The sequence below is a fragment of the Coffea arabica genome, chromosome 11c, assembly GCF_036785885.1.
Source record: "Coffea arabica cultivar ET-39 chromosome 11c, Coffea Arabica ET-39 HiFi, whole genome shotgun sequence".
Taxonomy (NCBI): Eukaryota; Viridiplantae; Streptophyta; class Magnoliopsida; order Gentianales; family Rubiaceae; genus Coffea; species Coffea arabica.
This window is the reverse complement of record NC_092330.1, coordinates 42292447-42311735: the sequence shown is the minus strand read 5'-3', so window position 1 is coordinate 42311735 and position 19289 is coordinate 42292447. Positions and strand designations below refer to the sequence as shown.

At 35.1% G+C, this 19289-nt stretch overlaps 1 protein-coding gene and 1 long non-coding RNA gene across 5 annotated transcripts; both read right to left on the bottom strand.

Moving 5' to 3' along the window:
- Positions 1–4854: 4854 nt before the first annotated feature.
- LOC113716842 (peptidyl-prolyl cis-trans isomerase CYP23) lies at positions 4855–11296 on the bottom strand. Of its 4 annotated transcripts, XM_027241341.2 has the most exons (10): positions 11162–11296; positions 10376–11001; positions 10153–10287; positions 9423–9509; positions 8763–8835; positions 8581–8670; positions 7911–7950; positions 6793–6875; positions 6654–6711; positions 4855–5166 (listed from the first exon to the last, which is right to left on the bottom strand). In XM_027241341.2, the coding sequence occupies exons 3-9, from the start codon at positions 10215–10217 to the stop codon at positions 6691–6693; spliced, it is 459 nt and encodes a 152-aa protein (XP_027097142.1). In that variant the 5' UTR covers positions 10218–10287; positions 10376–11001; positions 11162–11296; the 3' UTR covers positions 4855–5166; positions 6654–6690. The 4 variants fall into 4 exon arrangements, 1 of the variants encoding a protein (XP_027097142.1); XR_003454229.2 differs by having other exon boundaries at positions 6654–6875; XR_003454230.2 differs by having other exon boundaries at positions 6654–6875; positions 10153–10246.
- A 6962-nt stretch (positions 11297–18258) lies between these two features.
- On the bottom strand, positions 18259–19289 carry LOC113715446 (uncharacterized). Its single transcript, XR_003453975.2, has 2 exons — positions 18980–19289; positions 18259–18886 (listed from the first exon to the last, which is right to left on the bottom strand). It is a non-coding gene; the product is annotated as an uncharacterized lncRNA (long non-coding RNA).

Genomic DNA, 19289 nt, shown 5'->3' with positions numbered 1-19289 from the left:
TACTCACATTCGCACTCGCAACACCCTCACAGATATCATCGTTGAAAGTAAAGAGGATGGACAGGAATTAACGTTGTTGGGTATGTGTTCGTCAATGAAGATGATCTCCTGCTGAGATAGAGATAGGCTTGAATGTGTGTGGAAAACCTAATGGCTCCGTTTGGATTAGTTGTTTTTGGGGTTGTTTTTCAAAAACTATATGAAAACTTTTACTGTAGATTTTTTTAGATTATTTTTAGAGGTATTTTTGAAACATATTTTTGAGTATTTTTAGAATATTATAATTTTTATATTTTTATATAAATATATATTTATGCATTTATAATACATTTATATTTACAAATGTATAAATGTATATTATTATAAATGTATAAATTATAAATGAATATTATATAAATGTATAAATTATAAATTATAATTTTTATATAAATATACATTTATGCATTTATAATACATTTATAGATATTTATAAATAAATATATTTATATATTCATATAAAAATATATAAATGTATTATATTATATATAATACATAATATAAATATATTTATAAATGTATAAGTGTATATTATTATAAATGTATAAATTATAAATGAATATTATAAATATATTATAAATTATAAGTGTATATTATTATAAATGTATAAATTATAAATGAATATTATAAATGTATAAATTAATATATTATAAATATATATTAATATTATGTAGAAATGTATTTATATAATTAATATAAATGTATATATGTATTAATATTATGTATAAATGTAAAATTAATATTATGTATATTAATATAAATGTATAAATGTATTATATTATATATAATACATAATATAAATGTATATTTAAATGTATAAGTGTATATTATTAAAAATGTATAAATTATAAATGAATATTATATAAATGTATAAATTAATATATTATAAATATGTTTTAATATTATGTTGAAATGTATTAATATACTTAATATAAATGTATACATGTATTAATATTATGTATAAATGTAAAATTAATATTACATATATTAATATAAATGTATAAATGTATTATATTATATATAATACATAATATAAATGTATATTATCAATATACATAAATATTTATATATTATGTATAAATGTACATTTATATAAATGTATAATATATTATATATTATATTATATATAATTTATATAACATATAATATTTATGTAAATATATTATAAATATATAAAAATATATTTTAAATAAAATAAAATATTTATAATATGTATGTATAAATATATAATATTAGAAATGTATAATATATATAATATACATTAATATTAATATAATTTATATATAATATACATAATTGAAATATACATATTAATATATATTATAAAACAAAATTGCATTAATATATTTATAAATTTATATATAAATAAATGTATTTATATAAATATATAATATTTATTTCAATTGACATAATATATATAATATTATACATAATTAAAATAAATATATTTATATTAATATAATATATATAATATACATATTAAAATATAATTGAAATATACATATTAAAATACATAATTAAAATATACAAATTGAAATATACTTATTAAAATATACAAATTAAATATGCATAATTGAAATATATTTGGAGTTGTTTTTGATATATTGTTTGGATATGGTGTTTTTTAAGTTGTTTTTGAAATACATATTTACTGTAGCATTTGGATTGTGAAAAACAGTTTTTCAAAAACAGGCGCAAAAACACCAATCCAAACGGACCCTAAGAATGCTAACATATAGTGATCGATCACTTTTTATACTTCTATTAATATTCTTACTAACAAAGTTAAAATCATCCCAATCTATTTATGGTTATCTGCACAATTGTAAAGCGATCAACCTGTGACATTAGTCCCAACTCCACACTAATAAACCCTTTAATTCTTCAGTCTAGGCAATTGTGTTATTTTCTCACTAGATCCACTAAAAGAAGGGAAATAATTTGTGTGCATATTTTTTTATATTAGTTACAAACATCAGAGTATACCTTAATCATTAAATGAAGGGATAAGAGTAGCTAGGGTTCACACTAATCATCCGATATATGTATCAAGAGTATACATATGTGCAGTCACGATGTGGCACCCATTTAGTTATTGGTCAAACACACCAATGGCATCAAAAGGAAAAGAAATACTAAGTAGACACCGGATGTTACGTAGGCGTTACTCGGACTAAAGAAGAGAGAGTCGCATAATTGGACTATCTTTCCCGTGTTAACTAATTACAATTAGAATTCATTAGGAACATCAGATCCTAGATTTGTTGTTTCTTTCTTATAGTCTTAAGACGTTTTCTGCTGGCTCGCGGGCCTTAATGCCTTTAAAGTTTAAGCCAATGGAGACATTCAAATCGTGGTATTAGGATATGCGGAGGGTTTTTTCCTCGATAAATTTTGGAGCCATTAGCAAAGTAGTACTTAAAAGGCTAGCTCTTCCATGATCAATGTTTCAAACGCCATGACAAGCCACTCTGCTTTGTCCAAACCCATGCAAAAAAATGTAAGTTCCATTTGCCAATGAGTCGCTCGATACGCTTCCATATGGTCTCCATTTCTATATTAAGCTTCCACGTTTCCTTAGTTTTTAACTTTAGTCTGCCGACATCAGTCACGTGACCTTTTGTCAAGAAATACTTAACTCAGAATTTGAGAGTTCAGAGAAGATAAATGCAGCATGTAGAGGAGTTAAGAGGAACCTTCAGTCTTGAGACAAATTTTTTAGGGCCCCGGATCATAGTGTTCTTATCAATTTAGTATACTCGAATTATTAAAAAGGAAAAAAAAAACCGAAATGCACGTTATTTTGTGTTTTTGAATTAACGAAACTTTCAAGATCTTTGGGACTCCTCGATTCATGTTGCTTAACTTTGAGGTCACCATGCATAGGGATGGCAATTGGGGCAGATGTCCGTCGGGGCTAATGAGGCGGACCGGTGGGGGGTGTAGTTTAAAAAAAATTAATAAATATATGTATGTACATAATTATATGTATATACTATTTAATTTAATTACTTACAAACTTATAATAATGATATTATTAGTTATATGTATTATATAATGTATATTAGTATATGTAATATAATTGATATTATCAATTATACTAATAATTAGAAATTATTAATTATTTATACCAAATTTACTTATACATTTATACTAAATTTCTAATTTCACTTAAAACAATAACACTTTTTCGCAAAAAAAAAAAAACATAATAATGATTTAGTGATTGTATTCGTATCAAAAGTGAAAATTTGGCTATTTCAATTATATTTGTTTTAAATAGTTGGCTTGTATAATATCTTTTGTTTGATTATTTTTATAAATTTTAATTGTGAAATTACAATGAATTATATTTTGATAATACGTTGATATTATAGTAATTGATTATTTGCAAAAATTTGACTATAACAAAATTTTATTAATTTCACCGGTGTCCCTACCCGGGGGGGGGGGAAGTGGGGCGAGGCGGGGGACGAAGTGGGGGCATAGGGGAATTAGTGTGCAACGGGGCGGGGGACCTCCCTACCCATGCATCATCTTCCATCAATTTATTGAGCTACTATGTATGATGTCACACACATGCAAAATCTTACATTTGTAGCAATCTATTTCTTGCTTTCTCGTGACCGCAAAGTGTAAGCTGCACAAATTTGAAGTCAGACTCCAAGAAAACAAAGATTGTGAAGCCCATGTTTCGGAAGAGTTTGCAGAGATGATTTGGGGCACAACACAACAACAAAGTAGTAGTAGTAGTAGTAGTGGCAGTATTGTTTTCTTCTTCCAATGGTCATGTGAGGTCTGCTCTTTTGTCTCTTAAAATTTCTAGGCATTTACACTGTAGAGAACCCAACAGTGCATGTAACGAAACAAAGGTGTTTGACACATTTGTCAACGGTGGACCAGCACGGAGTCATCTACACCTCGATGCATTGTAATTTAAGCATGTGGTCTGTTCCCCTCATTTCATGTGCTGGGACACAAATTCTAGGGGCTGAGGTTTGGCGCATTCTGCATCCTATGTCTGCAACAACATAGATGTTGCTAGAACTCCATGCAGTGATGAGACTCTGTGTTCGACTTCGACAGCCACCGAGGATGACAAAAAGCCTTTTTGGTTTTTTTTTTTTCATCAATTTTCAGGCGGTCATTTTTTTCAATTCCTCCAGAGTCAAACTAAGCCTTTGGTTAAGATCTTGGAAGATTGGAAATTCCTAAATGATGAATGGTGCCACCACCATGGAGGGGGGTTGGAACTTTAGTTAGTTCCTGATGAATGTAGCATCCTCATCCTGAGAGTTCTTGGGGTCATTGAATCTGGGAGGCTAGGTTCAGGAGTCACTGTTGCAGAACGCGTCCTCTATATGGTAGCACGTCTGCATACACATCGATTGATCAATAATTGGCTCAAAATCGTTTTCTGTAGAGACTAAATAGTGAAGAGGCCTGTCGTCGAGCTTCGAGAATCCGCAGACACAAGACAGGAAACGAACAAATTACTCCTGAAAAAAATCACGCGCGAGGAAAGAGCCCAGGAATCTGGACCATTGGCTGAGGTGAAGATATGGTTTAAGTTGAGATCTTCCACACTGTGTGACAGATAGTTACAGTACTGTGCAACTTGATCGACGTACTGCACTCACTTTTCGAAACAATAATTTTCTTCCCAGCGATGAAGACAAAGCTGAACTCGCTTTCTAAGACAAGGCACCACATGCTGCTATAGTATACATCTCACCATCGCATATTTCAGGGATGTGTGTGGAACGGAAAAAGCTCAATCACATTCTCCGGGAAGGCACCTTCTAGCACCCTACTCTCTGCGGAAAATTTCTGTGAAATTAATCATGCATCAAGGTTAGTAGGTCACGAATATTGAAACCTTCCTGTGACGACAATCGTCTCTCAACAGGCCAAATAGCATCCCTTGAGTGAAAAAGCATATTAACCAGTTAAAAGTTCTAATTACAGAAGAAAAAATTCGGTATTTGTTCGTTCCAAAGCCAGTCAGCTCCAAGGTCTTCTAGGTTATGCTTCATTCCCTCTCCCCCTACATCTTGATCATCAGATTCGAATACCTTCTCGCGGATAGCTTTCTGATTATCCACCGCATCAGGGCTTTCAGCTTTCCTCCTGGAACACAAGTAACCACACGTCAACAATATCTTATCATCCAAATTCATCAAGAACATTAACCTCTTAACTGAGTTGCACTATGACCATGATTTGTTAAGAGCAACACAGAGGAGCAGCAAGGGTGGCAAAGGGCCCTACAGAAGCTATTTTATCTGATTCTCTTTCTCATACTACCTCTAGTCAATCTCCAATATCCTAATATAACTAGCTGATCAAGAAATATTACAACAGTTATCTAGATCTCTTTCCATTGACCAATGCCTGCAACTTGTACCTGTTAATTACCATCTAAGCAAACAAAGATGGCTTACAGCTAATTCACTCAAGAATGCCTAATCAAATAAGCATGGCATTCCAAAAGAAATGAGAGTCCTTTGACAAGTTATATCACCACTTGTCCAAAAACCAGGGTATAGGTCATGCAAGGGCACAACCATATAGATGAATAAGAGCACCATTTGATTCAGTTAGATTGGACTAACAATTAGAAGCACTTCAAGTTTTACCCCCGGCGTATTTATCTCTGGTTTCTTTTTATGCATAGTGTAAGTATAATAAACATCCCAATAAAAATTTTAGATTTCAATCAGTAGACCACCAAGTCACCAGTCCAACAGCTTCAGCTTGTCGCCTTGCACTTTATGTGCAACCAAGATTGGAGAGATAGTGGTCAGCCAAAGGCCAGGCATAAGGTTCAAGGATCACTGATGAAGTTACTTTTTGAGAAACAACAATTTATTTTATGACTTGAGACCTTGCACCCCAGGCTACAAACACAGTAGGGAGACATGAAATCCATCCTCTCAGTGGGACAAAGCATGACCAATGACAGACATCTCAACCCATTATATTGAGACATCCAACAAAATTTTATTTTGTCAAGTCTAGGTCTTGCAGTTTTCCCTCCCTGCCCTCAGTTGAAACAACTCCACACATTTCAGAACCATGCAACACTAATACTGAGAGAGTAAGACTACCATTGTCAATTAAACACTGAAGACATGATATTAATGTAATGGAGATGTATCCACTGCAAAACTGCAAGAACTTTAGTCAATCCATTGGTGCCACATTTCAGACACTTAAGTTCTATTCATGTCTGCCCGACATGTGCTTCACATGAGTCTGTCAGAGGAAGCATAAGGTAGGACTCTGCAGACAAATTTACAGAACGTGGACAAGGTGTATGCCACACATTAAATGCATATATACAGATGAAACTGATATTTTATCAGCAAAGTCAGAGACCACAAGAAGTTGTAAATTCAAGCATGCTAGCTAGTTGCTTCTTTATCATTCAGATATCATATGAGATGCCTGCTGATGTGCAACATAAAATTTCATTGTATCTGCACCTGTTGATTGCTTGTTAGCACCATCCTGATGGGACTAGGATACTCATAGGAACCTTTTGAAACTTAAGCTTAACACACAGCAAGTACAAAAGATATTTTACATTGATCAAATAGCAGAAGAAAACTTACAGATGAGTGTCACTGGACTGACTTCATTTTTTCTCGGTTAAGGAAAGCATTTCATTCTCTGCAATGTTAATTAAATCCTCGTTGAGGAGTAGATTTTGACATGCATGTTGACTTGTGTAAAATTTTGTAGAGCGGATACCTGTCTCTCAATTTCGATAGCAGATGCAGCAAGCCTCCGTTTCAACAATGACCTATCTTGTTCACATATTTCCATCTCGGTGTCTAAAGATAAATGAAATGACCAAGTAACAATATTGCAATATTGAAGGAGAGAAGGCTGATGATGATTTAAAAAAAAAAAGGACAAAAGGTAACTGATTAGTTGAAATAAAAAAAAAAATTTTGTCTGCAATTAGGTTACAAACTTACAATAGTAGGCTGATAGATCAAAATGGAAAATTTACGTTATGGCTATTCAGCTCTCATAAGATTTATGTTTTGCTCCAGTACCATTTTTAACAATTCATCACCAACAATCACATTATGAACAAATTAATGAGAAAATAATTTGCATTAAGTAAACAAAATAGACATACATTGATTCTTATGAAGCTAGATATAGAGACAATTTGAGCCCTTTTTTAATTAATTCTTTCAGGAATGTGGTCATCTTATTTTTGTTCCATTTTGCAATACTAGGAACAACTACATGAAAGAGTTAAACAATCAATGAAGCAGGAAATTTCTTTTACTGTTTCCAGAACACCAAGACAGTTGACATCTAACGCATTAAAAAAAAAATCATTTGAAAAAGATTCTTGTATTCTTATTTGAATTACTGGACACTTGAAGTCCGACAGACAGTCAAAACATTATTAAAGAAACAATTTTTTTCCAAATATAATATTTTGGCTACAGTCATAGAATATAAGTTTCATGTGAATGTTCGGCATATATAATGCGCACAGAGACAGTTCATCCTTTCCAACTGATAACTTTTATAACAAAAATGTAGCTTGCTGTGTATTCGTTTCGTGCTACAAAGTGATTTGCTTAACCAACAAGCTGAAATCTAAGGTAAATAGCTGATGCCCGTAGGAGAGTACTCAGCTTGAACAGAAACTCAGCAAAAACAATATTGCCCTTAAAAGAAAAAATCTGCATCTAAATATTGCAATGTGGGAGAGACAAATATTTGCCAACATTCCAAGTGCTATTTCCTGCACTCACACCCAGTAAGTTTGACAGTTCAAGCCAATTTTGGGATATATATCAGCTATAATGCATACAAATCTGCAGAGAATACCAAAGTCTTACCATAATAATATGATGACAAGATGGTGATGCGTTCAGTAGGCTGAAAAGTTTCATAGTGGAACACATTAGTTACATACACAAAGCAACTAGAGATGACAAGTATTGAAAACGAGGCTTTTGGTTTTTACAAACAGAAAAGACCAAGAAGTATTGTGCAACCAAATATGAAGGCATAAAGTCATTATGGATCCACACATACAAGTACAGAAAGACTCCAGAACTTTCATGCATTTAGTGATCATAGATGAAAAATTAGTGGGTTGACAGTTCAAACATTTAGCCTAGACGGCGACTAACCAAACAAGCATGTATTTAAATACTCCAAAGCACTGAAGCCACAGCCAAAACCAACTTAGAAGAACGCAATCGACCCACCTATATGCATTTATATGCCTTCATTATGCAAGACGTGTAAGCAATACAGTGAAAAGAAGCTATCCCAGTAAGTATACTTAGTTGATCACAGACACAAAGGTTGCTGATGGCCCAGTTGGTCAATCTCATGTCAAGGACAGAATGAAGATAAACCTTCATCCCCCTTCCACCCTCTGCCTCAGCATTTCAACGTAAAATATCATCCAGTTATAAGCAAACTTTAGCTCACTGTTCTAAGCAAGTGCAATTATCCTAAACATCTAGAACTGGAAAAATGATGAACTACGAATCATACCATTACAAAAATCCCTTCCTTCTTAGTAGGGAGTTGCTCAAGCTTTCTTAATGTTTCGTCACCTTTAGTAAGTTTCCCGAATATTGCATACTGAAGGTGAGTAAACGAGGTTAGTGATCATGTGACATAACTGAGTGGTGTGAATAACAAAATTTGAAGGACGAGAGATTCCGCTGGCATACTTGGCCATCAAGGTGAGGTGCATCTCCAAGGAGTACAGAAAATGAGGATTGAGCACTGTCAGGATCAGAATACCTACGCAAGAAGACTAGAAGACATTTAGGCAAATATATGAGTTCATATATACAATTAGAGTTTGCAACCACTGTCATCAGAGGTGGCATTCCAAGGCAATTACTAGACAAGCATACGTGTATTTTCAGCATTTTGTTAAGTCATAAAAAAGCTATAATTTTCTCTTTGCACAGTATCACATACATTTGATGTGCAGTACCAAAAGAAGAGATGTATGCATGAGTTTTGTTCTACTGTACTGAAAGATCCTACTGCTCTTAAGAGATCTTTAGTCCACTTCAAATGTTTCTGATCATGGTTAAGAGCTCTAACTTTCCATGTAAATGAATTCAATTAGATCAGATGGATGGAGCAGAACAGCATATTACAAGGAGGCAATATGCGAAAGAGTAAGTATAGAGTAAACAATGGTTAAAAACAAAAACTCTCAAGGCTAAACCATGTTTTTTTTCTTAGATTAGAACAGCAATACCAAAACAACTTAAGCATCTAATTTTGTATATCAAATTTCATGCCAACATCCATATTTCCCCAAGCAAAGTTTGCCACTGACCATCCAACATGATTACATTGTGGAAAACCATTACCTTCCCATAGAAAGAATTCCTCTTCTCAGGCATTCCTTTTCTTTTCCATCTCTTTTTTCATCCTTTCCTTTCTTATTTGGAAAGAGGCTGTTGAGCATAGAATTGGGGAGTCAGAAATGATAAGTAAGACAATGAATTTAATGCAAATGGAGAAACATGAATTGCAAGGGGAATTTTGTGCTGCGTATCAACCATGGTTTGCCTCAAATAGGGTCACTAGGGTGTAGTAGTAATAGCATCAATACAGATTTATATTGTTCACTTCTTCTGCAAGGAGTACACGTGCAGTATTACATATTTACATCAAACAACAGAACTTTCTCAAACAGAGTCGTTTCCCTTGCCTAAGTTACCGAGTAGTACGAGGCATGCCAAGGCACAATTTATTTGCTCCACTTATTGACTCCTGTATTTGTATTAACAGTATATAAACTCTAAAATACTCGATCAACTTAATCCAAAACTTCTCAAACTCCATGTAATACAGAAGAAGCAAAGGAATTTCCTTGTTTTCCATTTTTGGCGAATATCACAAACCCACTAAGCTCTGCCTAACAAAAAAAAATAAAAAAAAAAAATCTCTCTTGAAATTCATCAAAACCATTAATATATGATTATTTTTGTTACTCTTCTAGAATGAGGCATGGCATCAACATGCAACAAATCCAATCTATTCATCAAGCTATAAATGAACTCAATTATTCCCAGTACGAGGATTAGACAATCATACCAAAGAAAACGCGAACTAAAAATTGAATCTCGATCCGAGTGTCGCGAAAATTCGGCACAATACATCACTTAACTAACTTGATATTCCCAAAGAGCTGGAAATCAACATTTCATCAAGAATCTACGGTGAATGAATCTACATTTCACATTTGAATACGGAACACATAAAAATAAAGTTGCTGTCTTTGAAGGTACAAGGCTTATACAGGGGTTAAAGTTTGAACCTGAAAGACAACACGGGCGGAACCCATCTGGGGTTCTGCAGCAAAGGCATCATTGAAGCCCCAGCAGAGAAGAAATGCACAGGAGACAAGAGGGATCAACTCCTTCACCCTTTTGCATCTTCCCATCTCGGTGGACAGTTGACCTTGGCGCCTGATTTTCTACCAATTTTCAGCTCTGTGTAAATTTATCTACACCCTACAGACTGCTTTACAGAATTAGGGGACAAAGTTTTTCGCTACTGTACTATTTTTTCTTTTTTTTTATATATATATTTTTAATTTTAGTAGGTGAGGAAGGACCCGGGGAGATATATACCCGACCCGAGATAAGAAAAATATGTAATTAGAAAGATACAAAGATATATTTTTAATGCATGCAAACGAATAAAGTTTTAAAATATAGTTCCCATCCAAAGCCCAATCTATTAAGGACAGAGGCCCACTTGACTTGAGATCTCATGCTTCGCTCCACTGAGTGTTTACCGGGAACCGCAGCTAATTTTGGCCCATTTATTAAAGAATGTTGGGCTCTTAAAGCGTGGTAACTGGAGCACGACGACACAAGCTTTAGCCGAGGTTGGAGAGAATAAAGAAGTCGGGCGCAGCTGGAGCTGGCTGCTTGCAAGCTGCATTGTAGAAGCAAGAAAAGGAATCAATCATCCTCCACCGGTAAACTAGATTGACAGCAATCTTGATTGAAAGCGTTAAGTGGTCCTCACGAGACTAATTGTAACTCAACATTTCAAATTTGTTGAAAAATCAAATCATAAAAGTCTTAATAGTCACCCGTTAGGAGTTAAAGACTCATCTCCTGGGAGCTGGCAATCTTTGTACCCACAATGCTATAAAGGTCCACCATTTAAGGAAAGTGCGTGCAAGATTTCATTTTTCAAAGATGATCATATTGGACTACCGCCCCTATACGTAGCAATGATTTTTCTGCTCCTCATAACTTTCCTCCAAAAGGTTAATAGGTCGCAGCCACGAGCCTACAATATTCAATCATTCTTTTGTCATCATCGTATCCGATCCCCCATGGAACGGAAGTTCATTTCGAGATTGCCGCTCGCTTGACCAACAATTCCTCCTCTGTCTGCAAAAGGTTGATAAATTACCCCCTATATACATATATATGTATATAACATACTGATTAATCTTTTTTTGTACGCTAACATATAGATATCAGAACATAACATAATTGCAAAAAAAATTTGAATTTAATTTTCGTGCAAAATTTTAGACGGATAAATCACAGGAAGATGCATAGGTCATCTGCGAACGAGGGAAACTACATTCTGGATAACACAAAAATACTACTGCTTTTTTTTTGTAGGACGTACGACATCGCTGGACAAGATGCGAGAAAAAGGAAGGATCCTCTTATCGTGGGCTCCCTGGAAATTGCTATGTATATATATGTTCTGCTGCTGGCATCTCTGCTACGATTAGATTAGATATCCTGGCTTGAAGGCATTGCGTGTAGTTGGGGCATTTCTCGGGTATATGCCACCTTTCCGGTGCTAAAAGAGGCCATGATTGGACTACCCTTTTTTCCAGTTACTAGAGCGAATACAGCGGGAGGACAACTAAACATGATGGAAAGTGAATTTCATATTTGATACAGACACATGAAAGGAAAAAAAAAAAAAACAAATGGCGACATATTCTTTCAGAACCAGATTCTAATTCTTCAAACTATTATTTGTACTTTTGTTTCCGGAAATTCCAAAATTCTGTCCTCTAAACTTGGTAGAATCACGTAAAGTACGTTCATTTTGGTGGAGATTTGAAACTCAGAGTTAAAAGAATTAATCAACTAACGGCCAATTTTAAGTTGGCAGTTTGTCCAACTCAAGCGTTTGGAACTATCTGTTCGCTCAAAAACAAAATTATAGACATCATGTTCCAATAATTTTAACTTGCACAATGAGCAATGAGGGGGATTCCAACTGCTGTACTGCTATTAGGGCTTAGAATATGAAGCTGATCAGTTCCAGCCATTGAAGTTTATAAATTTGTCGTTGATGGTGAAGAAGAAATGACGAAAGAAAGATTTCGGATACCCCAGAGATGTAGTTTCTATATATCCAGTAATAAGCTTACGCAGATTTTGTTACAGCGTACTATAAATTAAAGAAACCTCTTGTACAAATAATGAGCTTGAAGTTTTGCAATACTATATCATAACCTAGCTCCAGGCATTAATGGGCGTGAGACTATGTGATTGAGCTTTTCAAAAGTGTCCAATGCGATTGCGGAACACCCAACTTAGTTGTTTTTGTAAAATGGATAAGTTTTTCATATAGCTTTTGAAAAACAACCCCAAAAACAAGTAATCCAAACGGACTTGTATTTCAAAAACGAAATGTTACAGTGCTATTTTTGAAAAACAACCCAAAAAAACAGTTAATCCAAACGGAGCCTGTTATTGGAGAGTTCGGATGCCTTCTGGATTCGTTATAAACTTGTTTATTTATTTAGTTGAACTCCTAAACTATGCGACACTTCAAATCTTGCAGCACAACTTTAATCACATGCAATCCAGCTTAGCTCACTCATGCATAGCTAGATGGATGTCCTCTCATAATAATTTCATATATATATATATATATATATATATATATATATATATGCATATTCCTGATTGACATGACAAAATGCAGGAGAATAAACTAAAATGCATTATTCTCTGCTGACCACCAAGCGCCATCAAGATCAATTCACATCAGCCCATCATATTATAGCTAACTCTCAACTATAATACAACATTAGATTCGCCATTAAAATTAAAATCGGAGGCATAATTAAGGGAGGTGGATGATTTGAGAGACTAGAAGGTGGGGGGAATCTCCCACTTTTTTAATATATTGCAAGGACTTTAGGGGAGGTGGGTTTGATTGGGACTTTGATGATTGGCCATAGTGGAAATGTGATGGGCAATGTTCCAAGTCACGTCATTAATTGGGTCCTATTAGAGAGAGAGAGAGAGAGGCCATGGAGGTAAAATGGCTTTTTATTGTTTTGGGGGGTGATGGCCAATTAGATGGACTGGAAAAAGACACCAAGAGCTTAAGAATTAAAGATGCTTTTAATCAGCAGAATGAAATATCTTTAGGCAAAGTCTTCAAATCAAATGGGGTAACGTCGTTTTCATGTATGTGGCCGCTTAAATGGCCTCGTAGAGTTTGGGGTTTGTGATCGTAATAATAGTCTCTTTGCTTGGTTTGGCGAAATTCACGGATTTCATGCCTCCCTTACTTTATTATCTCTCAAGACTGGAGAATTCTTTCGAGGGTTTGAGGCTTTCAACAACAGTGCTTGGGATGGAGATAGGAGATGAATTGGACGGGAGGGAAGACTTCCTTTTTTTTAATTTGAAAAGGGGATGAGCTAGGGACGATTACTTAAGTTAAGCCCTGAAAATTGACACTTGCCTAACCAAATTGTTTTGCGAGGGATTAAATCATCTGTCTTCGGATCAGATCGAGAAGATGGAGATTATTGTTGAGTTTGGATTTTATTCCACACAAAAAAAACATTTATTTTGTTTGATTTGGATTTTATCCCATCAATGATCAACCAACCGTTCGATAAAACTCAAACCCAACAATTATCATGCAAGAGAAAACAAGAAATACTTCTTTATTACTATTATTATTTCAAGGTTAACCACCGGAATTTAATGGGCACCCTAACAATCATTAGATATAAAAGTTAGAATTCTCGTGTCCATGCTGTCGTAGATTTATATTGAGTAGTAGTATTTAGTCTTACATTACATTAAGAGCAAGAGCTCTAACTCTAATTAGTTATTGAAAAGTGTATCCACGTCGTGACTAATGATAGTAATTATTACTAGTAAAAGGTTCAATGTTTTTAATCATCAAGTGAAGCGTGGGTTGAATTCTCCTATACACTTGACTCCCTTGTTCTTGAACTCTAAAAAATGGGGTAAACACCCCCAGCAAAGCGTGTCGAGTATTGTTTACCTGGTAGCCAATTAATTCCGCCCACGCCACACACGAATATGAATATTGATCCTAGCCAAAAAGTTAAAAAGAGAAAACAGACGTAAATATATACTTGAGTTTGATGATGGGGTATTAGCTATAGAAATGCAATTCAATAAAGGCCTTCTCTAATTTGATGGGTATAGTAATTACCTCGATTTGAAGAATTAATTTGTCAAAAAAATAAAAATAAAAGAAGGATTAATTACTTTGTCAAAGGAAAGCATGCATGTGGTATATATACTCAGTGTGTGTGTGTGTGTGTATATATATATATATAACACAACAAATATTATTGATTTGTTTCTGTATCTCTCAAAGAATTTTAATTTGGTCCTAAACACAGAAACTTTATTTGTTACAAGTGGGACCTTGACAGATACTAATCCCAAACCAACAAATGCAATCCATGTCATGTAAACCCCATACATGTCACATGGACAGCCACACCTCATTTTCTTCTTCCCTTCTTTCTCACACCAAACCAAGCAACAGATAACACCATCAACCGACGCAAGCAAATTATTACACGAAAACGAATTTAATAATAGTGACAGAAGCCCTCCTCCTCCTCCTCCTCCTCCTCCCCCAACCCCCCAACCCCAAAAAAAAAAAAAAAAAAGAAGAAAGAAAAATCAGATTTATTATAAGCCAGTCGGTCATCAAGCTCGCCTTCCCCTCATGCATGCTCAGGTGTTAGGTTTTACAACACAAATCATTCAAGAAATGCTCCGTCGACAATCTTTCACTTGAACTCAAATTAATCATTCAGCAGCAATTTTACTGACAAGAATTTTACCATTCTAGTCGGTCGACGGCTCAAATTTGCACCTACGAAGTATCAGATGATCATCCAGCTAGTACGACCGTGATTCCCCTTCTCTTTCTCATAGTACTAAAATCGCATCTTAGTTAGGCTGCTACATATATAGCCAATGCCGATCAAGATAACTGATCAGCGACAAATGCAGTCTTAGAACTAATAATAATAATATTTTCCTAAGGAAAATGATGATCGAGTGGTGATTAATTAAATTGACTTTAGAGCCGCAAGAGCAAGACAAAAAGACTTCGATAGTGTTAGGAACTAGCTCACCAGCAATGTGTCGCCGTTTGCCACGCACTAGCTAGGGTTTTTTTTTTTTTAACTTCCACAAGCAAATGCAATGCAACGTACTTTATGATACAATGCTGCTAAATTAGTAAATAAACTAGTAGCACCAATCCGTATAGGAAAGAAATTAACCCATCTCGCCCGCCATCTCTTTGCTTTGTAGATTGCGTGCGTGCTGCAAATGAACATTATTATTGGCAGCTTGTCGACGTTCGAGTTGTAATCCATAAGATTGCGTAACTCCAACCACCATTAATGGCCAACTTGAATTTTTGTTGTTGCAGGATCAACTTTTACTTGTATGCAGACAAAAGGCCGCAGACAGAGTGGGATTTACCCTCTTGAATTTTACTCCTATCCTAGAATTCACTTTGTTTTGTATAGATCGATCGCCAACCATGCATTTGGATTACCGTTAGAACTATTATATATAACATGGCGCCTCCAGTTGACAGAGGCCCTCAAGAGCAACGAACTGGATATATTACTGTGTTGAGAATTTAAGACTGCTTGACGTCGGTGACTTTAATTAGCCTTTTTACTAATTACGTGTACTGCTCTTGCTGTCGATGAAGAATATTATTATTGTTAGGATCGATTTCTAGTGCAGTTTAATTAATTCTTTTATATATGCTTGTACAAAGCACACAATTAGGTACGTACTAATTTGAATAAGTTTCCTGTTGCAGCCTAGCTAGCTGCTTGGTTTTTTGTTTCACTACTGCGTACTAGACCGGCCGGCCATACCTTTTTTTATCAGATGCAACGCAACGAAAATCTATCGCACTCGAGAGATGATTATCCAACAAAATTGTGTACTTCCTATGCTCAACATTTTAAATCAAGGGCAACTCACAGACGTTTTGTTTTGTTCACAGAAACGTTATATAGAGAGAATTCAGATCATGTAACACATGTATGTGTATATATATGTATATATATGTATATAGAGAGAGAGAGAGAGAGAGAACTAAAAAAAAAATAAATGATGCATTGTGCAGCATGAGTGGAAGTCAAAGGGCGGATCATTCAAGTCAATCAACATTAACCTTAGCAAATAGTATTTGTAGTGTACTACATAAATTGTGGTGTAGTGCGTGTTTGTTTGAGATTAATTGAGACGAGGGTTAAGCAGAGTCCACATGTATATATAATAAACGAGAGAACAACTTTCTCACCATCCAATAATGCTTCACATGACCACACGTCTTTAGACAAGTGGTGGACACGTGGATGGATAAGATTGGAGAAATTAGTGCCTCGAGTATTATGAAGTGGGTTAGTGCACGCCACCAGTAGCATCTTTTTGTGGGTTGGGATACATAATATATATTATATATATATATATATGTATGTATGTATAGTGCATGGAGCATAGAGCATGGAGTAGTAGTGGAGTTGCTTGGTTTTCAAGTTTGTTTATTATTATTGTACCCTCACAGATTTTATTTATATAATCATCGTAATTATCGCTTTAATATTCTATTCCATTTCATATGCCCCGAAAGATGATATGTCTGCACGTGCCCCTGTTTACCATTTTGCTCAAAATTTCCCAGATTCCAATCATGATATGATGCACTGGCTAGTTCTCAAGAATGAAAATCAGCGCGGATGTGCTTTTCCTTCTCAGGACTGGTCTTGCCATGTGTTTGGTCATATCATTTTAATTAGCGTTGATTAACTTATAAAGCTACATCGATCCATGGATATAAATTAAATAAAATGTACGTTTTGAGCTTATCTTTTGGCCCTCCCTATGAGCAAAAGTTAAAGGTCTCGCTAATCGATCTGTCAATAAACACAGGACGAAATTTTCAAAGATCGATCTGTCGTGAAGAATTTTGCTAATGGCTGGCAGCAAAATTCTGGACGCAAGCATAAAGCTCTCTTATTACCGGGAAAATTAAAAGAAATGAAAAAGAATAAAGTGTCATTTCTCTTTCTCTTTTATCTTTTTTGGGTAGGGGGGGGGGGGGATAAATTATCGAAGCAAACACGGAAGCAAAGGCCGGCAGGGGGCGGACATTCTCACACATGCGACCCTCTTACTCATCGTACTTATCTTCTTCATTTTCTTTCTTTCTTTCTTTCTTTTTAAAAAAAAAAATAAAAACTGTTTTGAGAGGAAAAAGGGGGGAGGGATTACCTTAATTACTTAATTATGTACTAGTTTAGAACAAATCACTGCTTCCCATAAAGTTAAGCTAACCCACTCCTCCTCGTTAGTCATTCCCATCCTCATTGACCCGTTTGGTTAGAACGCATTTATTTAATCAGGATCAGGATTACTGCCTCTGCATTTATATATTATTATTGTTTCAATGCAACCGAATTATATGGTTTGACTGAAATTTCTAGAAATTGAACTTTCATTCGAGTTTGGCGGTTCATAGATTTTGACTCACATTAATTCATAGTAGACGGTATTAATAATAATATTAATGTTTTGGGACAATTACAACTACTAACTTTAATTTTTCTGCTGTATCAAATCACCATTTAATTAGTTCTGAAACATCACCGGAAGAAATTGATGGCACATAACTTTCAATTCTGTTACAAGCCAAAAAAAAACTAATGTTAATATAATTTGCTTGTCTGAATATATAGTCTAGAGAGAAAGTTGTGTAGAGAAAACAAAGTGATGGAAAGTGGGATCGATTACAGAGAAAAATTTTGATTATAATTAGTGATAGTTGTTAAAATTTTTATTTGTAAGTAACTTTTAGTATTTATTGATTTTGGAGGATTAAAAATGTTGCAAGAAATTACGCGCACAATACTTACAATTAATACTTACAATTTAGCACCAACAGTTTCGGTAGAGGAACAAAAAAAAAAGAGAGAGAGAGAGAGAGAGAGAGAGAGAAAAGATATAGTGCTTTTTGGACACATGTTCGTGCAGAGGGGTTCCCACGTGGATCGAAGGCAGCAGTGTCTTTGGCCCCCCAAAAAAATCCGATTTCCCTGGCACGTGCGTACGACTCCAGCATTTTTGCAGCTGTGCAAAAATGCAACAAAAGACTGGAAATGGGAGGGGATCGTAAATCGCAAGCGGTTGGCGCGCCCGCGCGAGCGAGTCGTCACCAGGAGAGGAGAGGAGAGGACGACTCTGTCCCTTTTACCGTTTCTTTGCTTTTTGGCTTTGGTCAGCAAGCAGACGTGATGTTCCTCAAAGGCGTTGGTTTCGAGCTGGCAGAATTTTGTGGTACAGTACAACAACTGCTGCACTACACGATTGCACGACGCCGTCGAGTCGAGTCGTACACGCAATTGGTCAAGTACATCAAATGCCAAAAACCAAGGTCCACGGTCCCGATGCACCACCAACCCATGTTTTTGTTTTTTTGTTTGGCTTCCAATTCCCTCAAATTACCCCTGCATCTGCATGAGGATGGGAATGAGAATTGAGAAGGGCGATAAGACAGTCAAAAGTTTCATACTTGATTTGGAAATTGGAATATGAATTCTACCCACCTCCTTTTATCTTCTTCTTGAATGGGAAAATGATGGGAAAAAAAAAAATCCAGAGTTGGGAAGTGGTAGCCATCCATCATCTCTGTTAATTAGGCGCTTGCCAAAACCGACGAATGACTGGCTACTTCATGTGCTTTTTTCTCTTCTTTTTGTTTCTCGGACCTCAACCCTCAACTTTGATAGGGGAATTCAAGATAAAGAAACCACATATGGAGGGATTGGGGAGGAAAAAAACGGTTTTTTTCCCCCCTTTTTCTTTTTTTGGCCCCCCGGGGGGGGGGGGGGGTGAGTTTGGCGAGGATCAACATTA

Excerpts from the sequence above, each read along its gene's own strand:
- LOC113716842 (XM_027241341.2), bottom strand. The coding sequence starts at position 10,217 with ATGTATTGTGCCGAATTTTCGCGACACTCGGATCGAGATTCAATTTTT. Across the intron at positions 9,510-10,152 it reads TTTAGTTCGCGTTTTCTTTG|CCTCTTTCCAAATAAGAAAG; the intron begins GTATGATTGTCT and ends TATGCTCAACAG. Across the intron at positions 7,951-8,580 it reads AGGAAGGGATTTTTGTAATG|CCTACTGAACGCATCACCAT; the intron begins GTATGATTCGTA and ends GAAACTTTTCAG.